This window comes from Centroberyx affinis, unplaced genomic scaffold, assembly GCF_046629955.1.
Source record: "Centroberyx affinis isolate AG114_WGS23_722 - 3 ecotype Tasmania unplaced genomic scaffold, CSIRO-AGI_Caff_v1 ptg003568l_1, whole genome shotgun sequence".
Taxonomy (NCBI): domain Eukaryota; kingdom Metazoa; phylum Chordata; class Actinopteri; order Beryciformes; family Berycidae; genus Centroberyx; species Centroberyx affinis.
In genome coordinates, this window is record NW_027281498.1 from 64,316 (window position 1) to 83,037 (window position 18,722).

The 18,722-nt window shown below is 41.4% G+C and overlaps 1 protein-coding gene across 1 annotated transcript; it reads right to left on the reverse strand.

The window, feature by feature from the left end:
- Window positions 1-1,083: 1,083 nt before the first annotated feature.
- On the reverse strand, window positions 1,084-15,415 carry adpgk2 (ADP-dependent glucokinase 2). The gene is made up of 7 exons (XM_071540152.1): window positions 15,192-15,415; window positions 11,558-11,717; window positions 7,398-7,588; window positions 6,923-7,019; window positions 6,508-6,644; window positions 5,112-5,248; window positions 1,084-4,368 (listed from the first exon to the last, which is right to left on the reverse strand). The coding sequence occupies exons 1-7, from the start codon at window positions 15,385-15,387 to the stop codon at window positions 3,817-3,819; spliced, it is 1,470 nt and encodes a 489-aa protein (XP_071396253.1). The 5' UTR covers window positions 15,388-15,415; the 3' UTR covers window positions 1,084-3,816.
- Window positions 15,416-18,722: the final 3,307 nt, after the last annotated feature.

The following is an 18,722-nucleotide window of genomic DNA, read 5'->3' on the forward strand; positions in this document are numbered from 1 at the left end:
TGATTTCACCAATTAAACATCTGACTGACAAAATTGAGATGGACATTTTTGATATTTGTGGCATCCCCGTTTAATCCATTTTAAAATGACTTAGCAGACATGGTTGCATGTCTGTCCTCAACATGGGCATCAAGTTCCATGATGAGTGGACAAAGTGTTGCAGAGTTATGGGTAATATTTTGATATGCCACACTTTCTCAAGGTCACTGCGATAAGACACACTGTTCTTCCATTTGGTCTAATACATAATACCTTATTATAAATTAAAAAGTAAAACATCAGTTTTGCAACAGGAGATGCAACTCATATTGGGAATATGTTCCTAATGTTTTGTACGCTGAATGGATCTTGATCAATTGGTGACATCAGAAATAGAAGGGAATAGAAACTGGCCATTTATTTTACAGGGGGAGGATGTGGAGTGTAGCCAATGGACAAACAGGCGAGCAGAAATCAGCAACATGATTAAAACCAGCAACATTCACTATGTAATGACACGGCTGTTTGCACTGTGGAGCTGTTTTGGTTTTTTTTTTAGCTGTGGTTTAAAATTTAGAGATTAGTTAGAGATTAGTTAAAATTAATTTCACAACAGCAGAACACACAGATTCTGCAACTGTACACAGATTATTTGTGGTTCGGACAAAAGAAGCAAATAATGGGGGAGAGAAGAAAGGAAAAGGCAGTTGTCATGGAGAGTTTTTATGCGGCTGTGACAAAGCAGCTGTGATGTAATGATCCCACAGCACTGGTCAGAAGTGTCTTGGGTTCAGGACTGTCCTTGGGGCTCAGTGGACTAAAGTGCTGATTATTATATACAATGCTCAAAATCTTCTGGTCTGTAACTGATGTTGCATATCATCATGTCTTCCTCTCCCTCCCATTTCCCCTGTCACTCTCCACTACATAACAGTTATGTCAAACAAATGAAATGTTTTTACCGTTTGTCATGATGCATCGTCCCAGAGTCAGTAAATAGGTGGACAACAGCCCATATAACTGCCAATACCTGGATAAAATTACATTACGTCTTAATGTTTTACACACAGTTTGATGGAACTTGCTGGAAATTCGCCCCCAAAATGCTTGCATCACTTACAAGATAACAAATCACGTATTTGCTTCAAATAAAACTATTTTGCCCAAGTCTGCTGCCATGCTGTGCTGGTTATGAACGTAATTACACAGATGAACCCATAAAATAAAATAATAAAGCAATGGTTCTTTTATCAGCATAGGATTTTATCTTAAGTGATCTTGCATTGAATACACAATTTGACATCATGCATGAAAACAGTTAAACACAGCTTTGGAACATGGATGACATGATGAGATATCTATAATTTAGATATTTATGTGATAATGCAGCACACACAAGCAGCTCTCTATTGGAGCATGAGCGCATGCTGAATTTCTACTCTAAACAGTTTCAATTCACAGTAAAAACAAGACCCGTTATTCCTGGCTTCCAATCACTGCAGGAATATAAAGACATCAGAAAATTAAAAAAACAGACAAGCAAGCCTGATAGAAAAGAATCACACTGCATTAAAACTAAACATTCCCTTTTTTTTTACTAAATACTCAAATTCAGAAGAAAGAAAAAAAAAACGGACTCATTTGTCCTCAGCATAATCAAAGAGCAGCATCAACAGTTTAAGGGATACCTTTACTTTGAAGTGTTTTTTCTTGACCTGATCCTAGTTGCATTGTAACAAAACGACGTGCTGGATAAATTGTCTAGGTGAGCGAAAATACTCAACTTAAAAATCAAGGTGTACTTTTGAAGAACATCATTCATTCTGACTGGAGAATAACTGAGAAGTTGGAGTAGTGATGGAATGCTTGATTTGTTAGTATTGAGAATACTAGTGGAGAAACTAGTGGAGTCAGACTTGGCATCAATCCCATTCAAGCCCAACCCCCTCAGGAAAGAAATGTAGTTAAAACATTATATATATTTTTTATTTTATTTATTTAGTTTTATTAAAAGTCACTTTCTGAAGTGGCCAGTATCAAATGGAACTGATCCCAACCCTGAAAGGAATTAAACGGGACAATGACATTGCCCCCCTCTACATACTATCTCCATATTACTTCAAGAGAGAAAGGAATTCACAGAGTAGTGGCTTTGGGATGAGTGTGTGTGAAGTGAAATGGGCATTGGGACAGGGCCTGACCACCAGCAGAACACAAACACACAGGCAGTATGTGGAACTTTTTTATGAGCTGGATTTTAGAAGTCTGTCTCTTAATGCTACTGTGACTGAGATGAAGGCTAAACATGGCTAAACTTTGGACTGAGGGGTGCATTATGTATCATGAGTGACACCATGGGTTTAAGTCAAGCTCACAATGTCATGTTGCATGCTAACCCCTCTTTCTCAACCATGTTATTCAATAATGCAAAACGCCTAAAACTATAAAGAAAAAAAAAATTCTGACTTTCTGTTCCAGTATATCCAGCCATAGAACGTGAGAACCAGCTGCCAGACAGACTTCTCCCTGTCCAATTTCCATTGTTTGGGACAGTCCACACTGCTTATTTGGTCCTTAAGGAGCTTTAGATGGGGCAAAGAGAGACAGATCAAACACAGGTTAATAGATGAGAAGGAAAAATAAGGAGGAAACAGAGAATAGAGGATAGAAAGGCAGGAAAAGGAAGATGGAGGTAGAGGGGAAACTTGCGACATCATACCCAGCTACAAAAGTGGTCACTGGACACCGGTTTTGTACTATTGCACTGCAACTGAAACACAGACGAATGACACTCTTATGCCATAAAACAAATCAAACCAAAACCAGAATGCTAATTGTTCACATGTTATGGGAAGGTTCCATCTGGATGACAGGAGCTGATCACTTCAGGAGTCTGTGAGATGCTCCAAACCCTCGCTAGGTTCCTAGCCATCTAGCTTAATTGTCCTTTACCTTTGAGAGTGGAATGAGACAGGAGAGGGAAGAGGCGGGGTAGAGCCTTCCAACTGAAAGAGCTGCGGCACTGGTGGCCTGTAACTTTTCTAGGCCTCAGGTTGGCTCCATCTGGACCTACAGCTGTTGCAAAGCAGTGACGGCTAAATCTCTGCTGGTTGGAATTGCAGATTCCAAATAGGTAATAATAGGTTAATAGGTTAATTAACAGCTAATAATAGGTGACAACAGCTAATAAACATTCTATCAAGAAACTGGGAACAATTGTTTGTGGCATTCAGCAATTTCAGTAATGACACAATCCTGGTGTCTGTATGACTTTATCCATGCCTGTCCCTCTTTATCTCATCCAGACTCAAGGCTAACTCTCCTAAAGGCTCACATTGCCTTGGAGAAATAGAGAAGGACAAGTCATTAAAATCACCAATCAGAGGATGGACTACAATGACTTGGCAGAGGTGTTGGGGGTATTGTAGTGTTCACTGGGAATTTACTATAGCAAGGCTGGTTAGGATAGACTTTGCTCAATTTACACAACTGCTATTTTGGATTGCACAAGCTTTGCCCTGCTTTATTTTATATGCCTCGAAAATCCAGCTGATAGCGGAGCCCATATATTCAAGACCAAGTTGTCTAACCCGACTACCAAATCACTGTACCCCAACATCTGACTCCTATGAGTGATATCAATCACTTTTCCTTGTATACTCCTCCTGGGCATTAGCTGCGTGGCTGGCATGAGCCTGATGCCTACCACAAGCACTAGCTGCTTTTGCCACCAACGGCCATTTTGCATCACACCTAGATCAAGTCAGTTTCCCTAGCCACATTGGTTGCTAACATCTAGTTAGCATCATACACAGATAGACCATTCAGTTTCCTTCACTAGATCTGCAGCACCAGTCCAGCAGCTGAGATGTTGTCCCCTCCTCCTGCGGTTTGGTAAACCTCGGTGCACACCAGCACCGGCGCCACGCAGATCTGGTAGTCCTCCTCGTCCCAACAGCTGACGGGCCTGGTCTCCTGCAGAGGGATACGCTGGCTGCCCTCCTGCCGGCTAATGGAGAACGAGTCATCCATGATGAGCCGCGCCTTGCTGGGGTCGATGTCGGCAGAGCCGCAGACATGGCGGTTAGCCGTGAGCGAGGCCTTGGCGGTGGCAGACATGGTGTTCTTCCACTGGGAGCCGCGCGTCACAATCATGGCCTGGAAGGCCAGCGTGTGAACGTGGAGCCGGGTCAGCGGCTTTGTGTCACTTTCCCCGCTGGAGTCCTGAGCATCCTGGTGCCGCTGGTTGACGAGGCGATAGAGCTCCCTCATCTGGTCGAGGACGGTAGCCACGCGGGGGTTGGGGTCGGACAGCACTGTAACATTGGAGCCTTTAAGCAGGCTGAGGAGGTTGGGAAGCTCCTGTTCATTCATCCCTAAAGAGTCCGCCTGGGGGAGTAGAATCAGACACAGAGTCATAAAAATGAAGATATACATATTCTACTGGACAAATTACACAAACATACACACATACACAATAGTGTGTGCATGCAAACCCACATGCATGTAATAAAATCAGAGTCAGAAACACAAATACACACCCACACAGACACACACACACAGGTATCTCCTCTGCTTTTGGTCCTGCGTTTGGTTCTACTGCAGCTTCTAAAACAATTTTCGAGGAAATTGCCACATTATTTTTTACTTTATATTGTCCTTAGCAGTAGTGGCAGTTTTCTTACCATCATTGTCCACTACTTCTGAAAGAAAAGGGTAATTTTTCCACTTTGCAGTACAGCTAGAGGACACTACTAACATACAAAAGGGATGCAAAAGCGATATACAAAATAAAACAATGCACCTAAATATGCTGCACTCATTCAGGCAAATGTGTTTAAAAAAAATTATTAATGTTGAGTCAAAGTCAAGTTGTTTACAAATGTCCATTAGATGAATTTTACTGCCATTTAAACAAATGATTAAATTGATTAAATGACTAGTTTCAAACTAACTGACAGATATTTCACAGGCATTATGTGCCTTTTTAAATTAGACTACCTGCTTTTCCATTTTGCCAGGAAGACCATATATTTTCTCTCCCCTGTAAATGCGTAATCACTCCAGTCTCTCGTCATTATAAGCAACACATATGAATCAGTGAATGTGTTGATTTGTTCAGTCATACATACATGGGGGATGACAAGGCGAAGTAGGTCCTCCATTAGGTCCTCTTCCACAAAACTGGCCATCTCAAAATGGACGCCAATCCGTGGAGTTGAGGAGGTCAGGAGGGTGGCCAGGCGGGAGAGGAGAGCCTGACGCTCACCTGGCGAGAAGAGAGAAAGGGGAGGAAGGGGGTAAAGGCAGAAAGGGAGAGAGAGAATAGGGAGTGAAGGAAAAAAAGGGACAGAAGAGAGAAAGGGGATTATTGAGGAAGAGGGTAGAGATTAGACAAACAGGGAGGGAGATGACAAAAGAAAGGCCGCAACAGAACAAGTGGGGGACAAATGAGAGGTAGAGAGAGAGGGAAGGAGAAGTGAGAAAAGATGGTGAGAGAGAGGAGGAAGAACAGGGGATTGAGTGAGAGACAGACAGAAAAAGGACAGTTGTTCAAATATGTTGGATCAAATAAGACAGAGCTGATCTGCTATCCAAACAGTCTGGTGGCGAATGGGAAGTTAGTCATGGCCTGCCTGCCAGCGTGATAACACATGCACGCACACAAACTGTGATTAAATCAACAGTCACAGCGGCAGGCTATAATCACTCACCTACACAGAGCGACTCTTTCTCTCAATATCAAAACATCTTTTTTCTCAGGCTCTCACTCTCTCCCACTCATTGTAAAAGTAGGCTTGGATCCAGCCAAATTCAGCACCAGACTGACATGGCATCACTGGTGATGATAGGATATCACTAGCCACTTTCCACAAACGCTCCTCAAATTGGGCTAGCCAGGGGCCAAATCAATACAAGACTAAAAACACCTTTTGCTCTAAACTTTGTTGGAGTTGAAAATCTTCGTAGGCAACAAGATACAAAAGATCAGCAGAAAAAAGTATAAACATTGGACCAGTGTTTTTTGGCAGGTGTAACTTGCTTCAGTGTGGAGGTGAAGAAAAACCCATAATCAAAAGCAGATTCTCTCTTGTTTTGCTTTAAATGTGAAAATCAATATTACTCTCTAGATGATTCAACAGTAAAGAAGACTAACCTTAGCTCGCTGGCCCAATACCTTTGGGTGAAATTGACATAAATAATGAGGATATTCTAGCCAGCCTTGTTTGGCCTTGAAGTATAAATCAGAATACTGAGTTTCTCATCTTTGGGAAACTGTCATTAACAATCATCTCAAATTCTTACTTCAATTCAGAACCCGGTGATTTTCCTCTACTTACCTTTTATATGTCAGCAAACCCAAACAGGTTTGAGTGAAAAACCAATGAAAACTGTGGCATTTTGGAAAAAAAACGCAAATATTCAGTGCTAACCCACTGTACTCATTTGCCGTGTGGCAAATTAACACTAATGCTGAAGTCCCAAATTAGCACCAACTGAAAAGCTATGTCACCAATTTCCTCTCACCTGACTGGAAGGGGAAGCTGTCCATCATCTGCAGCCCACCCACCACCAGCAGATCTGGATTAAAGTCACCAAGTTTCTCAGCAAAGTCTTCCATGGAGGCCAGGTAGGGGTTATGGTCATCACTATGGACTATGTACCTTTAGAGGACACAACACAAGCAAGGTCAGACACACACACACACACACGTTTCACATGAATTATTTAAAGCCATCTTCAAATATATTAGAGCTTACAGAGTTTTTACATATACATTCCCAGGTGTCCATTACCCAAAAATATTTATGTGAATCTAACTTACGATGCATGGTGTTGAAATATATAAACATAAACTTGCAAACAGCTATGTGCATACAAACACACACATAGAGATGATTTTCTTCCTCAGATCCCCTCAAGATGCTCAACAAACACACACCTGTTGGCTCTGCGAGAGGTATAGTGCCCCCAGCTGGCCCCAGATGGATACTCCAGGATCAGATGAATGTCTGGCTCCTCCACTATGTTACCTGCCACTGGAGAGACAGGGGTAGGTGAGGAAGAAGGTATGGAAGGATAAAAGAATAAAGAGAAAGATTGAAAAACCAAGGGAAGGGATGGATGGAGCAGGCAGAGATGGAAGGAACAGGTGAAGAGGATTGACAAAAGGAAGGGGGGGGGGGTGAGGAGAGGAGTGGAAAATGGGAGAGTATGGGGGATGGAGGAAGAGGGAGGAGAGAGTGAGGATTTGGTGTGAAGGGAGAGAAAGACATGCAGAGAGGGTGCAAGGAAAAGATAGATGAGAGTGAAGTAAAAAGGATGAGGGAGAGAGGGATCCAGGAAGTGATGAGAAGAGACTTATTTCTATGACATATGATAAGTATGATAAAATTTGTGCGTGGTTGTGTCTGTACCTGTGATGTGCTGGGACAGGACATCAGTGAAGTCGGGGCTGAAGCTTCCCCCTAGCAACACGTCACATCCCTCGGTTGCCATGCGCCCAGCCATTACTGGGGCATTACCGCCTACCGACCACCTGTTGCCAGGCAACTCACGGGACGCCTCAACCAGCTCGCTAAAAAGGGTGTCGTTCATCACAAAACGCCTGCAAGAGAAGGAAAGAAAAAGAGAAAAATGGTGAAACAATGTTATAAGTGAAAGACTGGAGCTTTAAAGATGTAATTAACATCGGTTTTAAACACCACCAGTTGCAATTACATCATAAGAAAATGACCCATTTACTTGTGTCATTATGTCATCAAGGCATCTAGTGCCACACTCATTCTTTCAAATACCAATTTAGATTCTGTGTAGTCTGTCTTTGCAGGCATCTGAATGTTTAACAGTTTTCTGTAGAATTATGCACAGCTGGAGGGAGCCTAAAAGTTACATGAGCTGGTTTGTGACTGGAAGATGCTCAATCAAATCCATGATGACTGGACTGGCTGAGAAAAACAATATTGTCAAGGATCACTTGAGCAAGGCACTCAACACCTGGGTGTTTCAGTGGGGCGATAGACTGGTTGTACTGGGCAGTGTGTGGAACTGTGTGTGTGTGAAGCACGGTGTTGCTGAAATGCATTTCATAGGACTTTACCTGGATAAAACAAAAAAATACTTTTAGCACCTTTACTATTTGCAAATGATATTTTTGATACATTTTGGCGAGAAGCTGCCTTTGACACATCAGCGTATCTGTAACTTTCCCAAGAAATATAATTATGCCATAAAACAAGTCTGTCTTCTTGGGCAAAGAAAAAAGTGCCTGAGAAAAGAGAAGAGAGGAGGAGAGAAGAGAAAAGGGGAGGAGACAGGGTAAAGTAGAAAGCAGATTCTGGAAAAAATTAGATAAGAAGAGAGGACAGAAGGGAGAGGGTGCTGAGAGGTTGGGAGGGAGTCAAGAGACGATGAGGCGAGAGGGAAGAGAAAAAAAAAAGAGGGTGGGGGAAGAAGAGAGAATGACGGAAAGAAGAGAGGAGAGCAGAGGAGAAAGTGACAAAGCAAAGGGGTAATGGGTTAAGTGGATAAATAAAGATGACAACTTGCAAAACATCATTAAGGCCCTGTGTCCACTGAACACCTCTATTACGCCTCACAGTGACCAGCAGATGCAGATCATGGCACATCCTGTTGCTACGAGACTCTCGAAATACCATTTGAACAATGGCACCCTTCTGATAAAAGCTCAAGTATTTTTCACTTTAAGCGCTTGTTGCTCAAAGTGTGCTCAGCTCTCAGTGCCGCCGGGAACATTCAACAGTGCATCCTTCTTATAGAAAATAACAAGAAGAAACCAGTGTTGTAAAAAAAGAGGCTCCCAGTCGACATGCAGTATAACACATATACTAATCCTATTAGGCCAGAACTAGAGACTGTGTGTATGCCATCTTATGAGATTAGCCTGGTTGGATAAACTTTAGCATCCGGTAGATTTAAGATTAGTCCTAGAACATGTTTGTCTTTCTCTCTCTCTCATCTCTTCACACTCATCTGTATCTCACTCACACTCATACACAGTATCTCTCTCACTCTCTCTCTCTCTGCCACTCTGTCATACACATGAACTGAACACTGGGAAAGCTTGACTAAGCACTTCTAAGCATTTCACGTTGTCCAAATACTTTGGTCTATTAGACATGTAGCTTGACCTGGTCTGCACTGGACAGCCACAGGCAGGTCATCTGGTGCACATTTATTCCATGTAGTCTTAAATACAGCTCAGGTAAGTGGTGAAAATGATAAACAAATGGGCCATAAGCTGCAGTGACAGATCGCTTACTGTTGGGAAAATATAGTTTAAGCTACTATGCTGTTTTATTTACTTAATCCAATGTAAAGGGTTACTTACCAATCATTCACTCAGCACATTGAATAAACAAATTTTGGAATGACTTCAAAATCAGAGTGAAAATCTTTCTGGAAAACGTAATTACACTGAAGGCTGGCACAAGCTAGAGTACAGGTCTATAACCCCCTTTAACCATGGTCCAATTCAATGCTGCCTTTGTTCCAACAGTCCCGGTTTTTGATTATTGTGATCAAAAACACTTTATATACACAAATTTTTATTTTCAGGATAAAACCCCTTGAGATGTACCATCTCGTTTTCGAGGGGGACCCTGACAAAAGACAAAATAAAATATACACAACATAAGATACACAATATGCAACAAATAACAGACATGGTTACAGTTACAATTAGACTAATTATAAAAAGACAAAAACAAACACACACACTCATGCACCATGCACACACCAAGAAATCTAGACACCCACACCTGTATTATAACAACAGTAAATAGTGACAGTTAACAGGAGCAGTCTGTTGTGAGGTGAGTGATAAGAGCATTTTTAAATTAACCTAAATACTGCAGAGATTTCAGAGAAGTTGGCAGGTTGTTCCAGTCTCTAGGAGCCTTATAATTAAATGCTTTTTTTACTTTATTAAGCATCTTATTGAATAATTTCAATGTGCTTTCAGCATTTTCCAATATTTATTGATATAAATGTGCAACGACTGAAGAAAATTGCAATTCAAAGGATAAAGTTGTAACCACTGGCTTGTTGACAAGTGCTTTGATTAGACTGCTGTTATATTGATTAGACTTGTAATAATTACAAGCTTTGTCGCTTTTATCAAAGAATAAGATCTACATATGCTGTGAGTGACAGTGTATTGATTGAGTGGCCACAATGGCAAATGTTTAGAATATTTGCTCTTCCAAATTCCACAAAGAACCAGACAAGTCAAATAAGATTACATTCTAATTTGGAAGAGGCTTGGGTGCTGTGTCTGATGGAGATTGTAAAACAAAATTCTTCAGCATTCCTCATTCACTCCCTCTCAAACACACATAATATTCCCTTCCACCCCTCTCTCCATGGTGAGCTTGCCAGCCTGTTGCCTTTAGGTGTTAGTTCCACACAATGGGCAAGGGTGCTGTTCTCACAGGCACTAAGCCCAGTACAGGAGCAGTCATCAATGGTATCAAATATGAGGACAGACAATGGAGAGGGAGAATGTCAAAAAAGAGAGGAAGAGGAGTACAACAGCATAAATCATTAATGATCTGCGTGGGCTGTCAAACAACTAAACGATAAACACCACCAGCGAGAAAGAGAGAAAAAGACACAGTAGCATTAACAAAAGCAAAGGTATTGAAGACTCATAGCTTTTACTCGGTCAGTATATTTTGTGTGAAGAAAAAGTGAGCAAATGTGTGGTTGTGTTTATTTATATATGTGTTTATTTGTATTTGTGTAGGTCAAACAATCTCTTCCCCCCTCCTTCGTCACGGTGGAATGTGGGTGTGCGTGGGGGAGAAGGAGTGTGTGAGGGAGAGAGAATGAGCCACGAGTGCAAGAGCCTGAGGGGTGTAATGCAGCAACAGCTTTAAATTTGTCCATGGTTGTTTCTCAAGCAACACATACAGCTCTCCTACAGTTCTCCTAGTTCTCCTCCTCCTAGCTCCCCTACCACACACACACACACCTAGCATTACTGATTTACCACAAAAGAGGAAGTCAGGCGACCAGAGAGACACCGTAAACTTAAGAACACACGAACGCTAGAAACACACCAAGAAACAAGACATATGCACACATTCCAACGAGACCCAGAGAGGGAAGTGTGTGTGTGTTAGTGAGTTCCTCAACTAAATGCAAGAACACATTCTCGCTCATGTGTTTATGTTGCCATACTTTTGAGGACATTCCGTAGACCTAGATTCATTCCCTGAACTAGACCATAACCACTTGATGGCTAACTCTTATCCTAACCCTTATTCAGACACCACAGTCTTACTTATGTCATTTTTGGGGTATTTACATAGACTTACATTCATTTCCTGGAGACTTACCCTAACCCTAACCCTAACCACTACTTGCCTAAACCTAACCCTTACCCTAACCTTAACCTAACCCTAACCTTGACCCAAAAATCTGCTTTTTACCAATTGGGGACACGGCTTTTGTCCCCAATTGCACAAGCCGTCCCCAATCAACTGGTCTTAAGTCTGGTGTGTGTCCCTGAAAGTGACTTAAGTCATCCCCACACACACACACACACACTTACTCTGCAGCAGCTCCCGGTGCGAAGAAGTAGGCGAAGCTCTGAGCCAGCTGTTGAGCGTTATCTATGTAGTCGTGATGTAGGGGCTGGTCGGTGGGAGGCAGGCCGATCTTATTCAGCAACGACACACCGTCCACTATCAGGTCCACACAACCACCAAAACCTGCAGGGAGAAAGAGTGGAGGAGAGAGAGAGGAAGATGATTAAGCAACGAAAACCTGTCCAGTAGCAGGTCTACCACCCAAAATCTGGGGGCCAAGGGTTTCCGTTGGTGCCGGTCCACGTGTCCTGGAAGATTTCAATGTCCCGGACAAATGGGAGAAATTCCGGTCAAATATTATCTGTGTTTACTGAGCTTAAAAACAATTTATAGGCAGGCTATATAAAGAATGACATCATCAAGGTATGTAGATTTATAATATTTTTTATTGAAAAGTAGGCTAATTTTGCTTATACATTATATTCCAAATAAAATAAGTCCCGTCAATAGACTCACGTGCAGAACGCTATCTCTCTCAAACACACACACACAACGTTACCATGCAAAATAGAAAAATAGGATGATCTACTATGAAAATTTGCACTTTACTTCGTTCCTGACATGTATTTTGTTGCCAAATAGCCATATGCGTTCACCATTACGCAATGCCAAATGCCAAAAACTACGTACCCCTCTCACCATTACGCAATGCCAAATGTGCAATGTGCATGTCCCGTTAACCATCATCACACATTGCCAATTGCTAAATACGCAACCTACAACCAAGAAAAATAGCACAGTCAATATGTAAAAAGCACAGCCCAGCAAAAAGTAATGAAAAAAACACTGCAAAGGCATCTTACCTTCACCCGACGCAAAACGTAGGCCTACCCGACGCACACACACATCGCCCTTGATTGTTTAATAACATTACATTACGCTACATTCAAAACAATTTAGTAAATCATCCCCACTTGTGTCTCATGTCACTTAAATCAACTCACGTCGTGCAATATTTATTATTCGGCTACTTTACTGAAAGAGACTTAAAGCTACTCAAAGCTAGTCGTCGGGAGCAGGTCAGGAGATAGACTGGGAGTAGAACTCAACCTGTTGCTGTAACTCAGTCTCAGTAAAACAAGGAGCACAATGTTCCAATAATTGTGCTTAGAGGGAATTATTTTCACCGGACATTATAACCGGAGAGATTTAAATATGTCGGACTTCAACAGATTTTCCCGGTAAAAAAACGGTAACCGGATAACAGAAACCCAGGGGCCAATGGAGGGGGGGGAAGGGGGGCCTAGAGGAAGAGAGGGAGAGGAAGGGGGTGCAGAGAAAAATGGACGGAGCCATCTTGCGAATCACACATTGTAGTCATAATAGAACAGATGGAACCGCAATGCCAATTTGCCATTAACTCAACTGAGCAGAGAGAAATCCACACAAACCTTCAGCTAGAAAACTTGATGAATCAACTTTACTAGCCACTTTGGCAGGTCACCAATTATTTGAGGCTTAGATTTAATTTTGGCTGCTGGATGAAAGATCTCAGATCAGTCCAGGTGTCAATTCAGCATGAATAAGAGTGCAACAAGCGCCACACAGCCTGCATGTGTAGGCTACCTGTGAGAGAAGCTGAGGCAAAAGATCGCAGCACAACACTCATTTGAATAGGTTTTGAATGGCTGATTTCCTTGATGGGAGCTTGATTTGGGCATGCTTTGCGTAACATTGCTTTTCATGTCATTTCCACATTACGAACATATTTGTGAGTTCAGATGAAATCAATCAGCCCTCACACTGGTTTGTATTCTCCCAGGCCTGAAACCAAACAGCAGTGCCAAGTGGGGCTAACCAGAGTGAGGCTGACATGGAGGCAGGATTATCCCTTACTATTAAACTCTTAGGTGGCCTATCAAAGAGTTTTTTCTGACTAAATGAAAAGATAAAATGCCCTGTGTATATTAGATGATTTGCTGCCATATGGTCACTGAGTACCAATGGTGCATTTTCTTTACTTTTGGCTCCTGTATGAGCATCAACAGCCCAGTGTTTGCTGCTTAAGTATGTTGTGTGTTGCAGGAGCCTTAAACCCCTCTTTCCCACCTGAAGTTCCTACTATTAGCAATACAAAAAGATCTGATGTAACTAGCCAAATCTTAGTTGTTATGAAGCTTTAAATGCCAGGAAATGATTATTATGACATATTACATAATGTGACTATTACTGAACCGAGTAAAGGTTGGAGAGATACCATATCTGTCCAACACTGCTGTTTGTTTGTGTGTTTGTATCCAAGTCCAAAGGATAACATTGTGAAGATTAGACCAAGAGACAAGACACTAGGTCCAGTTTGATCACTAGGTAACTGATAAACTGGCTGACAACATATCCAAGCCATGATCCAGGGCCGAAAACTACAATTTTTTGTCCACTGGCCACAGTGATAGGACAACCCAAAATTTACCAGACACTCACTATTTTACCATTGAACCAGTTCTATTCTTTAACACCACAGCCGTATTAATGCTCTATCATTGAAATCAAAGCAGGACTTGCTACACCTAGGCTATTATCTATACTAACGGCATAAGGCAGACATTAGTTACACCATTTAAATTCATCCAGTCAGTGTACAAAATAAGAGGAACACCTTGCCAATATTTACACACACTTCTCTTTGCCCTTAGGACAGGGCCTGGACTCTGTCAGGGGCCGAAAGAGTTCCACAGGGATGCTGGTCCACATTGAGCCACAGTTGTGTCAAGTTTTTGAATTTGAAATTATGTCTTGTACATGTTCAGTTTGTGACTCACTGTGTTTAATGTGACGTTTTTCATAGTTTTTTTGTTAGTGTGGTAATGTTTTCTATGTATTTATGATGGTTTTTGTATGTCTCCTGAGTGCAACAACATTTCCCCTGGTGGGACAATTAGACAAATTGTCCCCTGGTGGGACAATTAGACTTGAAACTTGAAGTTAGCTGGTGGAGGATCTCTTCCTGGAATAGACTGTTCCAGCTCATCCAACTGATGCTCAGTTGGACTGAGATCTGGTGACTGGGAGCTCCTAGGCATTTGAAATTGTCTTGTGAATGAAATTGTCACCAAATGGTGTACTCACTCACACACACACACACACAGACACACACACACACACACACACACACACACACACACGTCTCATTTGTCTCAATGGCCCTTCTTTAACCTGTATCTCTTCACCTTCATGTAATTACACCTCACTGACTTATATTTCAGAATGAGAGCTCCTAGCTTTCACTTAGTCTATTTCATTGACAGAGCAAGTGTTCCTTAATAGCTTGTGCACTCACTGAGAAAACGTCTTGGCTGCTATCAGTTTAAAAAAACTGAAAGGAAGCTTTTTTCCCCTTGTCCCTCTTTTGGTTTGCGTTGGGTTAAAAAAACATGCATCAACCAAAACGTTAAATTGGGCAACGTTAGCAATCAACTTTCAATGTTTTTTCTCACTTTTCCTGCTTAGCAAATGAAAGCGAAGAATTAAGTTAGTCTGTATTAACTAGCATTACGTCAACTAATTTCGTCGCTTCTCATTCATGGCCTAATACATTATTAACCCAGAATCTATCTGAGGTTAGGCTAGCTATCATTAGCTCACTCCAGTTGCACTTACCAACGGCTACTTTTGGTCTGGCGACGTTATTCATCCCTACTTTGCTCTCCGCCCGGAGCAGAGAGGACAGGACGGTGTCGAGCCGGTCGTCCAGACCTGCATTCTGGGGTGAGCGGAACCAGTAAGCTAACAGAACCACAAACAGGGATAACACAGACCCATATTTCATGAATGAAACCCCGCTTCTCCCCTCCATCGTTAGCTAGCTAGCTACAGTGGCTAGCGCTGTCTGATACTGAACACACACTTTCTAGACCCGACTGGAGCTTGCCCGACTGCTGGGGGGAAGCGTTGGGGTTTTCGGTTTGTTTTGATAGCAGGAGAGTCCCGTTTGTAGCTCGAGTGGGTGGATCTTGGAGAGAAATCTAGATTTCATTATTTATATAAAACAACTCTAGTTGGCTACCTGATATTTCGGGGCATCTGTAAAGCAACAAGTATTGTATTGGATTTTGTGAGGGTGATTTCTATCATGTATTTTGAGCCCAAGCCTGTGTGTATACGGGCTGGGAAACTGGCGAGCGCCGGTGTGCAAAACGAGCAACTTTTATTTTTCTTCTACTACGAAGGGGGAGTGTTTGTTGATACTGACAGCAAGGCGGAAGTGTCTGACTTTTGAACGGTAAATCCAAAAAGTACTGCCAAACATCCTTATTTTCCCAGTGAATCCAATAAAAGTTACACATCTTTAAGGACAAGCATTTATTGCATCAATAATAATGCGATAATAACTTTGTTACCGTCAATACAATGCATAAAGTGAATGAGCGATTGGATCTACTTCGCCTCATGGGACTACTGCAAAACACAATAGCCTGCTGAATCTAACTATTCTCACGAAGGCCTTTGGACCAAATGGCTTTTAACGCAGGCTATGTTTGATCCGATACCAAAATTGTAAAATTTGGATATCAAAGTAGCCTAAAGCTATAAGCGTTACATGTGGGGACCCACCAGAAACAGACCCGTGAACCACAGGGGGTCCACAGTTTGGGAAAAGCTGAATATTTACCATTATGTTGGTTGGGAATCTTACGAATATTAAGCCTACAAATCAACAGCTAATCACTGACGTAAACAAGTGAAAAATATCTTAACTTTTAATGCTTAGAATGTTTATTACAAAATGCAATAACATTGATCAAAAGTAAAAGTTTCTGTCTCTTTATATATATATATATATATATAAATTCCATTCCTATCTTCTGGAACTGCTCACTTACAACGCATATGAGATACATGGATTGTTTGTGCTTTCATAATTTAATGAGATTTATTTCAAAGTGGCACCAACAGTTCCCACCCAGAAAATCTACTCACATATAAAAAGGGGAAGGGAGGGGTGGGGGTCACCCTGGATAAGGTCACAATGTCCCTATGGCAGTAATGGTGTTAATTAACTACCAAAAGAATAGCATTGGCCCACATGTTAAATGATAGATGTGGTGCTTCCTCATCTGGCTTGTGGCTAGAAATCAACCTGGTCATTACTGATCGTTTTTAAAAATAAATAAATACATTATTCAATAAGTAAAGACACAAATAAAACAAGAAACACCACTTTGGGAATCAAAGTATAAGAAGTTTATTTATTTACTGAATTACACAATACAATTATGTGGCAATACTTTGATCATTACAGGCAGACAACAATAAAAACAGCACACTCATCTCATTTCCGTCCATATTAAAAAAAAAAAAAAAAAATTTGCTCCATCTCTCAATTGATACTCAAAGTTTAAAAACACCAACAGGCACCAAATGTGTTAAGCAGGTCTACCTCTTATTATGGAGAGTTCGGGTCTGCAATGAGGGATAATGTTGGATAAAAATGGCAATCGATGTGAATGTTGTGATCATTAAAAATCTTTAGACAAATTTGAACAAAATGACCTCCTCTGCTCCATTTCTGTCAATCATTAGCTATATTGTTTTCACCTGGCCCACGTTTGCATCTGTGCAGAAGAATGTGGAAAGGCGAGAGGGCAAAACCTGATTGAACAATAGTGGTTCAGTCTGCTTGAGAGGATGAGAGATGCATTGAGATTTGTCTAAAAAAGAAAATACCATTTCCCTCCTGTGCAACCTTTCCTTGATTGACATTTGCTTGAGAGGTGAAGTACGGTATCACAGCTCATTCATTAACAGCCACCTTCAACTAAAAAAAACAACAAACAAAACAGTGCTGGTTTTTAAACCATAAGGACTGGATTGTTATACATGGTCGTGTTCCAGTGCAGGCAGGTGGGAGTGCGTCGCCCTCTAGTGATTATGTAATGACACTGCAGCTCAAAACCTAGAGCAGAAAACATGAGGTGGGTGAAGAGAAAACCCATAACAGAGACTTATGAGACATTAAGGCCGCCTCCATACACTCGTAAAACTGTTGAGGAATGGAAATTTACAAGCACAGTAGCCAGCATTCATGGCTGACCGTGTTATGCATACACACAGTAAACTTGGGTTTGTTCGATGATAATATTTTACGTCCCCAATATGCATTCTTGGCTTACATTTTACTGGGGGATCCCCGCTACAATCTCAGACTCGATGCCACAGTGATCCTCCCCACGCAGGATCTTGAAGAACCCTGCAGACCAGAAACACACAGACAGGCAGACAGTTAACACAGGAATCAATTCAGTGCTTGTGAATGACTTTTATTTGACCTCACAAAAATAAACGCGTTTGACCAAGGCCAACAAGTGCATGTTTTTAAGTATAAAGTGTGTGTATGCATCTCAGAGTGTGAGTATATAGTGTGTGTACCGTTATTTCCCCAGTCGGTGTTCCAGGAGTTGGCACACAGCCAGTAGGGAACGCCATCCTCCTCCCCCCAGCCCAGGACCTTAATGGCGTGGCCACCCAGCGCAGAGCCAGACACATGCTGATACACACCTTGAGACAGGGAAACAAAAAAACGAGAAATAAGAGAAAGAGAGGGGGTGGGGGGCAGGAAGGGAGGGAGATAACGACAATGTGTTGCGTAAAGAATTAGAGTTCAAGTGCGTGAGAACGAATGCATTTTAGAGAACACTGATTGAGCAACTGAATGGACTGAGTGTGGATGTTGTAGGGCTGCAAGACCATGGCAAAAGTGATAATCCCAATTATTTTGCTAAATACTGTGATCATGATGAATCATTTCATCAATCGTTTCAGGAAAAAAAAAAAAAAAAAGATTGCACCTTTACATCTGAACATACATTTTAACTTTTTCAGTGCAGTATTTCTATTGTGCTCAATTGTCACAGGTTGTGTGTGTGTGTGTATATATATATATATATATATATATATATATATATATATATATATATATATATATATATAATATATATATATATATATATACACACACACACACACACACACACAACCCCAAATCAGAAAAAGGACGGGACGGTATGTTAAATTAAAATTAAAAACAGTGATTTGTAAATTATCTTTGACCTGTATTACATTGAAAACAATACAACAGCACATTATTTGATGTTTTACCTCATGAATTTTACTGTTTTTTCAAAATAAACA